The sequence below is a fragment of the Hipposideros armiger genome, unplaced genomic scaffold (genome assembly GCF_001890085.2).
Source record: "Hipposideros armiger isolate ML-2016 unplaced genomic scaffold, ASM189008v1 scaffold_73, whole genome shotgun sequence".
NCBI classification, from domain to species: Eukaryota; Metazoa; Chordata; class Mammalia; order Chiroptera; family Hipposideridae; genus Hipposideros; species Hipposideros armiger.
This window is the reverse complement of record NW_017731423.1, coordinates 199,891-213,254: the sequence shown is the minus strand read 5'-3', so window position 1 is coordinate 213,254 and position 13,364 is coordinate 199,891. Positions and strand designations below refer to the sequence as shown.

Sequence of the window (13,364 nt, the reverse complement as noted above, 5' to 3'; positions counted from 1 at the left end):
ACCAATAAATGCAGGCATTTCCTGAATTCTGTTTTCCTACCTCTTCTCTTTTTATGACCTTGGGCATCTCATACACTAGTACCCCTCATTAAGTGACTCATATCTTACATGCTTTTGGTCAAAGGCCATTGCAGAGTTTTTAGAACCAGGATCAAAAATGCAGGGTGGTTTTAAAGAATAGTAAAGCCCTAGACTATCTTCTTTCTTCATCTTGACACAGCGTCAGTTGATAATGTGTCTCAAGTAACTGATTGTCGTTTTCCAAGCAGCTAGTGCAGAGGGATCTCCATAAATGAAGGCTTTGTCAGTTTCGCAAAAACAGATTTTTCTGAACTTGTTCTTTATATGTGTTTATCCAGATAACCTTACTAATCTTCTCTCATGGATTTAGATACATAGAGAGAAAAAAGATAATGAGGGAGATTGTTTCTCTAATTTGAAGAAGCTGCCAATTGGAAGCTTTCTAGGTTAGAGGGATCCTTCCTTCACTCATGAAAAGAGATGACACCCAGGAACTGGAGGAGGGACCCTTTTGGCCCAGGGACCGGCTTTATCTTTCTGAGAAACACTCTCTCTGGAGTCAGTAATTACTCAACCCTGCTGCTCTTAGTGGTGCTGCCAATCCAGTTTGAGGCCTTCTTAATTCTGTGCTTTTAAAAAAGCCTTCACAGAGGCTGACTAATAATTCATGCCTATCCCTTTACCTTAAGTTACCTGGAGCCACAGTTAATAAGGGACAGTTTCTTTGCAGTTTCATAGCTGTGGTGAAAATGTCCCACTAAGATATTCAGACAAGGCAATCTTTTGACTTCGAGAAAGGCAAACAGCCTTTTTAGATTTGCTGTCTGCAGCGCATGGAACTGTGTTAGAGAACAACCTTTCTTCCCTCATGATCTACCCTGTAATGGTTTGGTTTTAGGGTTGAATGATATGACACACACATGAGAATGTATCCAGAAATGTGATCATGACTTGTCTTGTTTAGATGATATAATTCAATCTAGACTTGTCCTAAAAGATGTTTTGGGTTTTTTTTGGTTTGATTTTATTGGGGAGCAGCTATGGTCATTGGTTACACATTGTTTTCATACTGCAATGGCATAGTTGACTCTTTTAGGGAGGGCACAGCTCACAGTGGCCCATGCAGGGATTGAACTGGCAACCTTGGTGTTATCAGCATCACGCTCTAACCTCTGAGCTAACCAGTCACTCCATAAGATATTTTATTACAGATAATCTGTTTTGAGTGTTTTAAAATCATTTATTAAACTTGCGTTGCTAGCAATAAAAGAATTGAAATGAATTTATGCATGTTATAAACAAAAGACTGGGAAAATAGGAAAATGAATGAACAATTATGTGAATTTTGTTTACTTTTTCTAAGACTCCTTTATCATTGTTATGTTGGTAAATAAGAAAATAATCAGCGAAAGAACAAATTCTGTAGGTGAGGTACCATTTGCTTGTGGACGGAATGGTTCAGTGTTGCCCTCCTTGGGCTTATGTCAGGATGGCGGCTGGAGCATAGATCCCTTAGAATGCCATGGTACAAGTAGTTCTCAGGTCCATGATGAGGTTAAGAGAAGTGCTTTGGGGATTTGAGGGCTATAAGATCATTTCCATTGGATGCTTTTGTGGTAAGAGTTAGAAAGAGGTGCCTTTGGGAGCTGAGAGCCAAACAGTGAACTCCTTGCAGTTCTCTGAAGAAGCCAACTTGTTTCACACCTGTTCCTTGTATGTTCCTTCTGCTTGGAAAGTATCCCCCAACCCCTGCACAAATCATTCATCTTTCGGGAATCTGGAGTGTTCTCTGAGCCCTCTGTCCTGCAAGAACTGACTATTCACCTGTGTGCCTCAGCAACCCCACGTGCATGTTTCCCTTCAGGAATTCCTTAAGGGCAGGGACCACTACCCATCCCGTCTAGTGCAATGCTTAACGAAAACGTTTGGGGAAGAAAGACAAGATGGATGGGGAAAAGAGGAAGGGAAGACCCAAAGAAAGGAAAAAGGGGTCATCATACAATAGGAAAGAGGGAGATAGAGATGGAAGAAGAACTCTTTCATGGTTTTCAGGCTGTGTGGACATTTCTCTTTTCATACCCTGGATTGTAGGATAGGAGGGTGCTTACCTTTATCTTGTAGCCATTTGGGTTCATACTTCATCCTCCATCCAGACCATAGTCCTCTGAAGGCAAGTACTCAAAATATGGTACCTTACCTGTGGGAGGTACTAAAGAGAAGGTTTTTTGTTCTTCCCTGATTGCTTACTTCTTACACAAGAACTGGGTGGAGGTAGAAGACCATGTTTTAAGCCTGACACAACTAGTCCTGAATGGGATGCTTATTGTCTAGGCTGCAGCCTGGAAGTACACATTGTTGCACTAGGGCTAAGGCCAGCTTCTGTGCCATTGCCTCAAAGCCTCGTCCATCGTCAGTCTAGTGTTTAAGATACTTTCTTAGACCAAATTTATGCAGTGTTTAGCTGTAATTCGGATCAATCCTACAAGTTAAATGGCTTGCTTAAATTGGCCTTTAATCATATTGCAAAGATTGATAGAATCGAATAAAGATCAAGGAGGAATACTGAGCAGAGAATAATGGTAATAAGAATTGTGGTGTCAATTTTAGTTTTAGGTGCAAAGATCATTGCATAAGGCATTATCTCTAGTTTCAATGTTTTTGTTTTTGTTTGTTTCCTCTCTGAAGGAATGAGGCTAAAAAACTTCTAAAACAATCAAAAATATATTTATTTCCTTTCTACAAAGGGGTATTTTCTATTTAAAATTGCAATGTGGTATCCTGGTTTGGATCTTGTAGCAGAAAGAGAAAATGAACGGAAAACTGGTGAAATCTGAGTAAAGTCTAGAGTTCAGTTAATAACAATGTACCCATGTCAATTTCTCAGTTTTGACAATGGTACCATGGTTATGTAAGATGTTAACTTTCAGAAAAACTGGGCAGAGGGCATACAGGACATCTCTGTACTATCTTTTCAACTTTTCTGTAAATCTAAAATGATTCTAAAATAAGTTTATTTAAAAATATTAACCCTTTGCTTTCATTTTAGCCACAGTGTCATTGTCGGTGCAGGTTACATTGCTGTGGAGATAGCGGGCATCCTTTCAGCTCTGGGTTCTAAGACATCACTCATGATACGGCATGATAAGGTAAATTCTACCCTTTTCCATTCTCTTTCCTTGATGTCAATCTTCTTAAAAATCTACAGTGAGAATTTTCCCTTATGTTGTCATTAAATACTAGGGTACAAGCATGTGGAGATGGGTTGGTTTGTTCCATATGTTGCTGCATAGAAGCTGTTTGAATTAGGTCTCCTGTCTTTCCCAGCTACCAGCTGCTAGTTGATGAAATGATTTTGATGTAATCAAACTGGCAAATATTTTCATCATGAATTGGTAGATAATATCAGGTGGCTTTCTAAGGAGACATGTACGGTTAAATATGTAAGTATTAGTTAAATTGAACAGACTATCAGGTTAATTTCTTGGATTGGATTATTAGCACTCAGTCAAAAAAATGTACTAAGTTCTTTTCATTAAAAGGATACTTATCAAAAATATTGTCACCCCTGTGTTTATGGCAGCTTTATTTACAATAGCCAAGATATAGAAGCAACCCACATGTCCATTGATGGATGAATGGACAAACAGAATGTGGTACATACAATGAAATAGCATTCAACCTTGAAAAGGAAGAGCATTCTAACACATGCTACAATATGGATGAACCTTGAGGACATGCTAAATGAAATAAGCCAGTCACAAAAAGACAAATACTATATTATTCCACTTATATTAAGTATCTAAAATAGTCAGATTCATAGAAACAGAAAGTAGAGTGATGGTTGCCAGGATCTGGGGGGAGGAAGAAATGAGTTGTTTAATGGGTACAGAGTGTCAGTGTTGCAAGAGGAGAAAATTCTGGAGATCACTGCAATAATACAAATATACTTAACACTACAGAACTATACCTAGCAATGGTTAAGTTGGTAAATTTAATGTTATGCATTTTGTTTTGCCACAAAAAAAATAAAAAAAATAAAGGAAGCTTATATAGATCATCTATTTGAACTTCATTTTAAGGCCCAGAGAAGTTTTGTGACTGCTAGTTAGTATCAAAACTGAGAGTCAACTAAGGTCTCAGAAGCCTAGACCAATATTTTTTCTTCTAAAATGCTGCCTCCATGTTTGTGATTAATGAGGAAGTGTTACTTCATCTGTTTTGTTGATTAATCGTGGCTGAGCACCACTGGGTTGTGGCACAATATTGGAGCTTTCAGAGACACGGTATAGGGCAGTAACAGGAATAGTTGAACTATCCCTGACAAATGTGTGACTTGGACAAGTCATTTAATGCCTTTGGAACAAGATTTATCAGACCCTGACCACTCAAATGCTATGATTCAAATTCTTGATTATTTGAGCAAATTGGGGGAGACGAGGGAAACTGAATCCTGGTCAGTGTGTACTCCAATGAACTTTCTCTTTGGCTTTTTTTTCCCTCTCTCTCTCTCTTGTTTTCCTTCTCTTTGGCTTTGAGACTTGTCATATAATTAATTCCCAAGAGATTTATGTCCTGAATAATGTTTTTCATAGGTAAACATTATTTTGCATTGATGGGATATATCCAGCAAATTGGAAGGAAGGAGAAAGGCAGAGGGATAGCTAGCCTGAATTTAATATGTAAATAAGCAAATAAACTGCAGTAGTTTATCAGGAGAGTGGTTAACTTCCTGCATTTGGAAAATTAGCTAGTTTGCAGAGCCCCTTCCACTTGAGCTTCCTGTCCTTCCCCATCCCTAATGCATCAGGCTCATCCTCCCTTTTCTCCCTGTCCCAATGTAACTATTCTAGAACTATCCTATGACTAACTCATGACCGCCCATCTTTCCCTGGCTTGGGGTGTGCTGTATGTGTGTTACCACAAAGCAATCTCTAGAGAAAGAAAGAGGAGGCCTATGAGTAAAGAAAAGTTGCTAGACAGTAACCATTATTATTTTAAAGAATATTCTCCCTAGGGCACTAATGGAAGCCATCATAGGAACATTGAAATCCAACTGGAGATAATATTGAGACTTAAGAAAAAAAGAACAATCCTCATAGCAAAACCATAGATTGTTATGGCAATTCAGTTTCTTATTTTCAATGATACTGTGCTACATAATTCATGTGGCTTCCAATTAACTCAAAGTTATATGATTCTCATGTTCATGGAACTTCATATAGGCTAGCAATAGAATAGATATTTCAGCATCTTAAGTGGAATTAACAAATGATAATAATACTTATCTCTGGGGATACTAGTACTAAAAACATTTCTTATTCTTGTAAGTGCCAAATGTTTTTTAAATCTTACAGTTCTACTTTTTTTTTTTTTTTTTTAAGCTGAGCCATCCTGCTACCTGTTGGTAGCTCAGCGGCTGCTCAGCTCGGGCTGGACTCGAACTGCTGTTGCNCTGAGCCACTCGGCCGGCCCCTACAGTTCTACTTTAATACTATTCATCAGTTCTATCTAGTGACACTGTTTCTGTTACCAGTTTTACTCATCTTTTAATGTCTTCTTTAGTTTGAAAGGGACCTGATCACTCTCCTTAAAGTCATTGCCTTCTTTAACTAGTTTAGCCTATTGTTAAACCTGCTGCGTTATCCATTCCATGATCTCCCCGGTGACTTACACTATTTCTGAGGCAGCATACCTTAAGAAGAATTAGGATAGAATTTCACCAATAATATGGTGTAGGAAAAATGTGGTTTTTCCATTCCCTTTCCAAAGTTTTGCCTTTCCCACTGAGTATCCTCTTTCATCATCCCCATCATCATATCACCACAATTATTATCATTACACGCAGGTCATCCGCACATATTTTCTGGCCTATTTATCTACTCTGGTGTTTTGTGAGGTTTGAGCATCACTCCACATCTATACTGATCCCTTATAAAGCAATCTTGTCAGACCTGGTCCATCTTTCAAAAGGAGGTTAACCTCTGGCCTATTCCCCACTTTTTTTCTTCAAAGCTCTTCCATTTAGACTAGCCTACTTGCTTTCCCCCATCTGTAACGTGGTCCCACATCCTTATATTTGTACGGATTCTTCTACTTAAGGTGCTTTCCCTTCCCAAATCATCAAGATCCAGTGCAAATGGAACATTCTCCATGAAACCTCCCCTGTTCTCTTCTGTATAATTTCTGTCTCTTATAAAACATCTTATCTGTACATCCTTTAAGTTAATGATTAGTCTCTCTTTTATTCTAATATGTTATGTCTTCCACATAGTAGAGCTTATTAAATATTTGTTGTTGGCATGAATGAACCAGTGAATTTATAGTGCTGACCTCGGTTTCACTTGCTAGAGTTACATGTCTTTCTCCTCCCCTGGAAAGGGAACAGAGGTGTCCATGTGCATTTTTATATCCTCTTAGCACCTCTTAGAGTAAATTCCACAGAAGACACTTACTGCATGCCTACTAATTTAAAATCATGATAGTATTCTGACAAAGACTTAGTGAATGATTGCTGTGAAAAAGGTGAAGTATGAGAAGATTGTTGTAGCAGCAGTGCTAAATATGTAAATGCCTTTGAAGATATAACTGATCTATTGCCCTGAACCTCATCTTGGTATTTTGAATTCAATTAAGAAAAAATAAAGGGGCCCCACAGATATATGGAAGGGAGAGTACTCCCCATTTAGTGACACTACAACTGATCTGAGAGATGTGGCAAGAGAATGGCTTTCGATACCCTTGTTCTCCCATGTTTTCTGTGCCTTACCAGGCTCCATAGGCCTGCACGGGGTAATGGAGCAGAAGTTGTCTGCCATGGTTCCGGTGCCTTTAAATGGCCTCCATCACCATGGGGTGGGAAGAGGAGGTGCATAGCGATGTGGAGAGAACTTGATCTGAAGATTCAGACCTATCTCAATTTGAATACTGGCTCTAGTACTTTCTAAAAGTCACTCCAGTTCTTGGAGTCTCAGCTTCCTCATCTGAAAAAAAAAAAAGGTGATAACATCTCATACCCCATAAAATCACTGGAAGGATTTGATGATGAGTAGATAGATAGATGGACAGAGAGACATTCTCTAGAACAACACCTAGCATTCTAAGAAAGAAAAAGACAGTGCTTTCAACTTTGTTGGGAACTTTAATAGGAATGGATCTCATGTTTACCAAATTCAGAACTCCAAAGTAGTTTGAGATCTTAAAGAGATACTAACACTAGTATAAAATAAAATAAAATAAAAAATCCTCAAGACCATGCTGTTGACTTTTCTGCCTAGATAAAGAGATTTTGCTAGAGAATCTTCGTTTGAATCATATCAGAGCAAAAAGCTGGCCCTGGAATACTGAAACGGGAAAGAGAATTTCTGATCGCTAGACTTATGGAAAAGAGAGGCAAGCTTGGGGAGAACATGGCAAAGATAGCAGCCTGCAGGTTGCTTAGCTATTTAACTCTAAAACAGGAATTGGTGAAGTCAGATGTAGTATAGACATTAGTGGTTTCAGGGGAAAATAGATTTATTAAAACTCCATTCACGGTATGCCCACGAATGAAAAAGGAAATAAGAGGGAGGATGATACCAAAATTTTTCCTAAGTTTATAGTGTATCTTTAATCGAGTTTTATTCCTTTCCCACCCCCTCCCTCTGCTGCCTCTGTTTGTATCCAGGTACTTAGAAATTTTGATTCATTAATCAGTTCCAACTGCACTGAGGAGCTGGAGAATGCTGGCATCAACGTCCTGAAGCACTCACAGGTACGACCTGGCCCGGCCCACGCTCACCGCCCTTGGTCATCTGTCCATCAAGAAGCACACTTTGTGCTCTTGGCTTTATCCCATTAGTTTTATAAACACAATCTCTTGGTCTACCCCAGTCAATTTTTTCCTTTCTAGAGTACTACCAATTCTTTTCTTTATTATAAGAAGCTATATTTCTCATTAATGTATTAATGAAGTCAAGGTATAAAATAGAAATCTGGTAGTTGAATTTAGTTTAGTTAGAACTAAAGCTTTAATTGTTGTGCTCCATTACCTTATTGAACATCCTTATTTTTCAGGTTTATATTTATTTTTCAGGGAATTTTTTTTTTTAAGATTTTTATTGGGGAATTGAGGAAAGGGGAACAGACAAGTTGCTGTCCTTTTGTTCTTCAGCCTAGTTGTGGAGGACGTTGCTTCACTGGCCCAAATTGGCACCATCATTGCACTCTTCCTGGGCAAGGCAGATCAGTCGTGGGCTTCTGGACGGCCGCTCATGCTGGCTGCTGGCTACACACGGTAGCCCATGGCAACCCACTGCAGCAGGGGCTGCAGCCTACGCCGTCGCCGGCGACTCATGGCAGCCCAGCTCCAGGTTGAGCTGTTGTTCAGCATCTTAGCTGTAGAGGGCAGTGTCACTGGCCCTCATATGTGGGATCCAAACTGGGGCACTCTGGCATCCCAAGCCAGCTCTTAACCAACGCACCACTCGGCCAGCCCAATTTTTCAGGAAATATTATTGCGGAATCTGTTTTTAAAGCACACCGTTTTGGGTTTTATAGATGGAAAGAATTACGAAGTGCTTTACTTCTCAGGGAATCACCTACATTTCAAAATTTGCCTGGGACATTGGCCTTGTAAAAAGTGATTAGTTTCCCCCTAGTTTCACCCTTTTACCATAGGCCATGTCAAGTAAAATAATAAATGTGAATATGCTTTGTGAATATGAAAGTGCTAGATTGGTGGTGGGGGTTAACATCAGAATCACCTTGGGACTGTCACTAAGCTGTACGTGGGCTCCACTCGCCTGACCTGATTCCTACGCCTCTCCCCTATTCTGGTTAAGAATGTACAGGGAGAAGCAATGATTGTGCAGTGTGAAAAAGTTTCTTATTGATGCTGCTAGCCTGTTTCTTTCTCCCCACACTCCAGTTGCAAGTCACTGTGTTTAGATTTATCACTCAAAATTTTACCAATTTTTAAGAAGTACAGTTTAACATACTTTGTTTTTCATGTGAAGCATTGAGTTGGTGACATGAACTGACATTTGCAGCCATTGGCTGGATGATTTGGGGCCCCCTAGGAAATAGTCATGGCTCCTAGGAGTTCTAGCATTGGTGGCCTTTGGGTAAAAGTAAATGTGTGTCAGCACGTAAAGATTCACTTGTAGGATTCAATGGGGATTTGTTAAATGTTAAGAATTCTAGTTTTCCTCTTTGCTTTCCTTCTTCCTTCCCTCTCCCACAATTAACACATTTATTTGCCAATAGGTCAAGGAAGTTAAAAAGACATCCTCAGGCTTGGAACTTTGTGTGGTTACTTCAGTGCCTGGTAGGAAGCCCACCGTAACCACAATTCCAGATGTTGACTGCCTGCTCTGGGCCATTGGAAGGGACCCAAATTCCAGGGCCCTGAATTTAAACAAACTGGTAAGCTGACTTAGTCTGCCCAAAACATTTTTGAATCTCTTACTAGCCCTGTTTCCCCACACTCCAGGCCCTAAAACTGGTGGGCTCTATTGGATTCTTTTCTTTTTATTGGATTGTCGGAAAAGTCATGACGTATTTTTTCTATGTTTTTCGTTGCAAAAATGCGTCATGACTTTTCCAACAACCCAATATTATGTGTATTCAGTTTGTCATCAAATCCCATTGCTACTTCTTTGAAATTATAAAAAAGATTTTCTTTTTCTTTTTTTTCTTTGAGCCATCCTGCCACCTGTTGGCAGCTCAGCAGCAGCTCAGCTCGGGCAGGGAATCGAACTGGCGACTCTGTTTCTTAGAGCTCGCACTCTTGAGCGAGCTCTTAACCAACTGAGCCACTCAGCCAGCCCCAAAAGATTTCCTTTTTAATGTCGGCACCCTAGATCGGGTCCCAGCCACCTCTCATCTAGATTGTCCAGCAGTTTATGGACTAGCCTCTTCCTTACAGATTTCCTTTTTACTATGAGACTTGTCTCTTTAAAGCTCTAATATTATTCCTTATCATCTGCAGCTCTAATCAGGATTGCTGCGTGTATAAATCATCCTGGACGTTATAGCACTTGGGGACGGGAACATTGTGAAGCCAATCTACAAGTGTTATTAACTGGAATTCTTATTTGTTCTTTTAAGTTTTGAAGGAAAGTCGTGTAGTAGCTTGGGGCATGGGTCCCGGAGTTTGACCCAATTTTGAACCTTAGTTCTGTTACTTACCAGTTTCATGGCCTTAATTGAGAAGATTAAGTACTCCTAAGTTTGAATTGTTTCATATAAGTATGGTAATAAAAATAATACTTGCCTCATTGGGTTATAAAGTAGAGTAAATGAGAAAGTGCTTGCAGAGTAATTAGCTGAGATATTAGTTTATAGTATAAACGTAATCAACGTTAGCCAGCTGCTGCTGATGGTGGTGATTTTTTTCATATGCTATACTACTCTATTAATAATAGATATTTTATGTTTGAGATTTATATATTTGATGGGACCTCTTGAGAAGTATATAACATTTTGATTTATGTTCTAATATTAACATCTGTCATGATGTAAGTTCATTTTTCATTTCTATAAAAGCTATTATTGAGCATTAAAAAATATCTGGAGAGATGGTTTACTTGTTTATAATCTACTGTTTAGTGAAATTTAGTAAAACTAGCTGTCTATTTTTATTTTAACAAAACTAGCCATCCTGCTATTTCAAGAGATATTTTGCCATTGTGCAGATATAGGCATTGGTACGTCCAGTTTTCAACTATATTTGCTGAATTTTTATAAAATGAGGCAAAAATTTTTAGTCTCATTCAATGTTAAGATATATATTTTTTAAATCTGTTTGTTTTTGTTTTTTTTTTAAAGATTTTTATTGGGGTATTGGGGGGAAGGGAACAGTGCTGGGGAATTGGAGGAAGGGGAACAGACAAGTTGCTGTCGTTTTGTTCTTCAGTCTAGTTGTGGAGGACGTTGCTTCACTGGCCCAACTTGGCACCATCATCGCGTTCTTCCCTGGCAAGGCAGATCAGTCGCTGGTTTCTGGACGGCCGCTCACTGCAGCTGCTGGCCGCTCACGCTGGCTGCTGTCTACACACGGTAGCCCATGGCAACCCACTGCCACAGGGGCTGCAGCCTACGCCGTCGCCGGCGACTCGTGGCAACCCAGCTCCAGGTTGAGCTGTTGTTCAGCATCTTAGCTGTAGAGGGCAGTGTCACTGGCCCTCATATGTGGGATCCGAACCGGGGCCCTCTGGCATCCCAAGCCAGTTCTTAATCATCACGCCACTCGGCCGGCCCAAGATATATTTTTATAGTGCAAATTGAATCATCCCTATGTGTAGGTCAACATGTTACTAACCTAATTTAATCTTACCAACAACTCTTTGAGGAGTAAGGATGAGGAAACCAGGGGCACAGAATTAATGAATAATTCATGGTTGTAAACTCCAAAGAGCTGGGAGGGTATCTGTATTACTTACCATTCTATTTGCAGTAACTAGGTTAGTGCCTCATTTGTACTAGAAACTCAAGTATTTGCTGATAAATAGGTAGTTATACAAGGTTTCATAACTAGCAAATGGCAGAGCTTGGATTTGAACCCAGGTCTACATGGCTTCAAAGGTAACACTTTTAACCACTATGGTACCTACTTCCGTTGTCTCTCTACCTCTCTTTCACACGGAAGTGTAGACACATGGGCTCTAGAAAGCCACGAGATAAGCATGACACATCTTAGAGCAAAAATTAAACTCAGTATATGGGAATAAATTTTGGTTAAAGGAAATAGCAGTGTGTGTTAGAGTAGAATGCAAAATTTGCCTGGATTTTTAAAGATAAAGTGGTAAGCTTCAAAGAAATCTGCTTTTGATGACTGCTTCAGGTTGTGCCCCTCGAAGGTATGAGTTAGCCTGCTTTAGAAAGACTGCTTTGGTAGAGAAAATTGAAAACTACTGTCCTAGATGGACTCCACATGGATAGCAAGTAGCACATCTAATAGTGGAATGGTGCCTTCTTATGTTTCCCTGGCCAGTTGAGTTCTACATTGCAAAGTCAAATCCTGTTAAAATACCTCAAAATTGGATAAAATAGTTCCCTTTTAAATTAAACAAAAGATAATGAAACTTGCCACTTTGCTGAGAAGTTTTTCATTTTATGGTTGAGTCTTATGGTTCTTGGAGATTCAGGCTAAAGAGGTGCGTGAAATGAGGTAGAATCAGAGATTTGATCTGCCATTTTTTTGTAGATAAGCCAGATATTTACATGATGTCTCTTCACAATTCTAGGGGATTCAGACTGACAACAAAGGTCATATCATCGTGGATGAATTCCAGAATACTAACGTGAAAGGCATCTACGCAGTTGGGGATGTGTGTGGAAAAGCTCTCCTTACTCCAGGTAATGTTTCTTCTTTTCTTGGGTCAGGGAGACTCTGTTTGTTATGTAAAACTGTTCAGAAGTTCACAGTCAAATCAGCTTAAGCAAAAGTAAAAGGATGACTGTCTTTATGTCACCAGAATGATAAAAATGTCTGGAAATAGATGCTGGTTGGGAACCTGACATTTCCTGAATAATATTCATTTTTACTTTAAAAATACTTGATGAAGACTGAAATTTTCATATAGCTGATACAGTCCTCCTCTGAACAGTGTAAATTAGAATTTGAGTTTTGTGTGGCAACAGTGGAAGGATGTGGCTTTGAGAAGAAGTAATTGAGTGGGATTCTTCTATGACAATTTAGTTTTGATACAACTAAGATTGATCCTCATCCCCCGAGTTTTATACCTCAGGCTACTTTTGGATTTAGCTGGCGCCTTTTCAAGCTCTTTGTCCCACTTCTATCTATTATCAATGCCACTCCATCTGCTTTCACTCTGTACCCCTCTGCAACCTCACTGGGCTTTCCAAAATGGCCCTGGGTCTTACCTCAGAATGGAAACTTCCCCAGTTTCACACCCAAAGCCTTTGAGCTAGTTTAGGAAGTTCTCTTAACAAAAACAAAATAACAAGCAAAGGTTCAAAAACTTTATAACGTATTCTAACAGTTGAAAATTATGTTAAAGTGAAGAAATTTCTTACGTATTCTCTGATAACTAATTTTGGAAAGAAACTTGTCAATTTCAAATCAATAAAATTAGCAGCTAATGCTTTGACTGAACTCAGGCATTTATTTTTAAAAACTTAAGAATAAAAACAGGCTAAGGAGAATAAACTTTTTTTTTTTTCTTTAAGGAAGGTGCAGCTCACAGTGGCCCATACAGGGATAGAACCGGCAACCTTGGTATTATTAGTACCACACTCTAACCAAATGAGCTAACCGGCCACCCCGAGAATAAACTTTTAAAAAATAATACATAAAATAATTTTTTAAATAACTTAAAAAAAAATTTAGTGTGAACTGAATG

At 39.2% G+C, this 13,364-nt stretch overlaps 1 protein-coding gene across 3 annotated transcripts in view; it reads left to right on the top strand.

Annotated features, from left to right (window-relative positions):
- The window catches only part of GSR (glutathione-disulfide reductase), a 63,667-nt gene that overhangs the window by 39,428 nt on the left and 10,875 nt on the right, over positions 1-13,364 (top strand). For all 3 annotated transcript variants that reach the window (XM_019642882.1, XM_019642881.1, XM_019642880.1), the window contains 4 exons: positions 3,068-3,167; positions 7,685-7,771; positions 9,265-9,423; positions 12,246-12,357. In XM_019642882.1, coding sequence (XP_019498427.1) covers positions 3,068-3,167; positions 7,685-7,771; positions 9,265-9,423; positions 12,246-12,357 — 458 coding nt within the window. The remainder of the gene's footprint in view (positions 1-3,067; positions 3,168-7,684; positions 7,772-9,264; positions 9,424-12,245; positions 12,358-13,364) is intronic.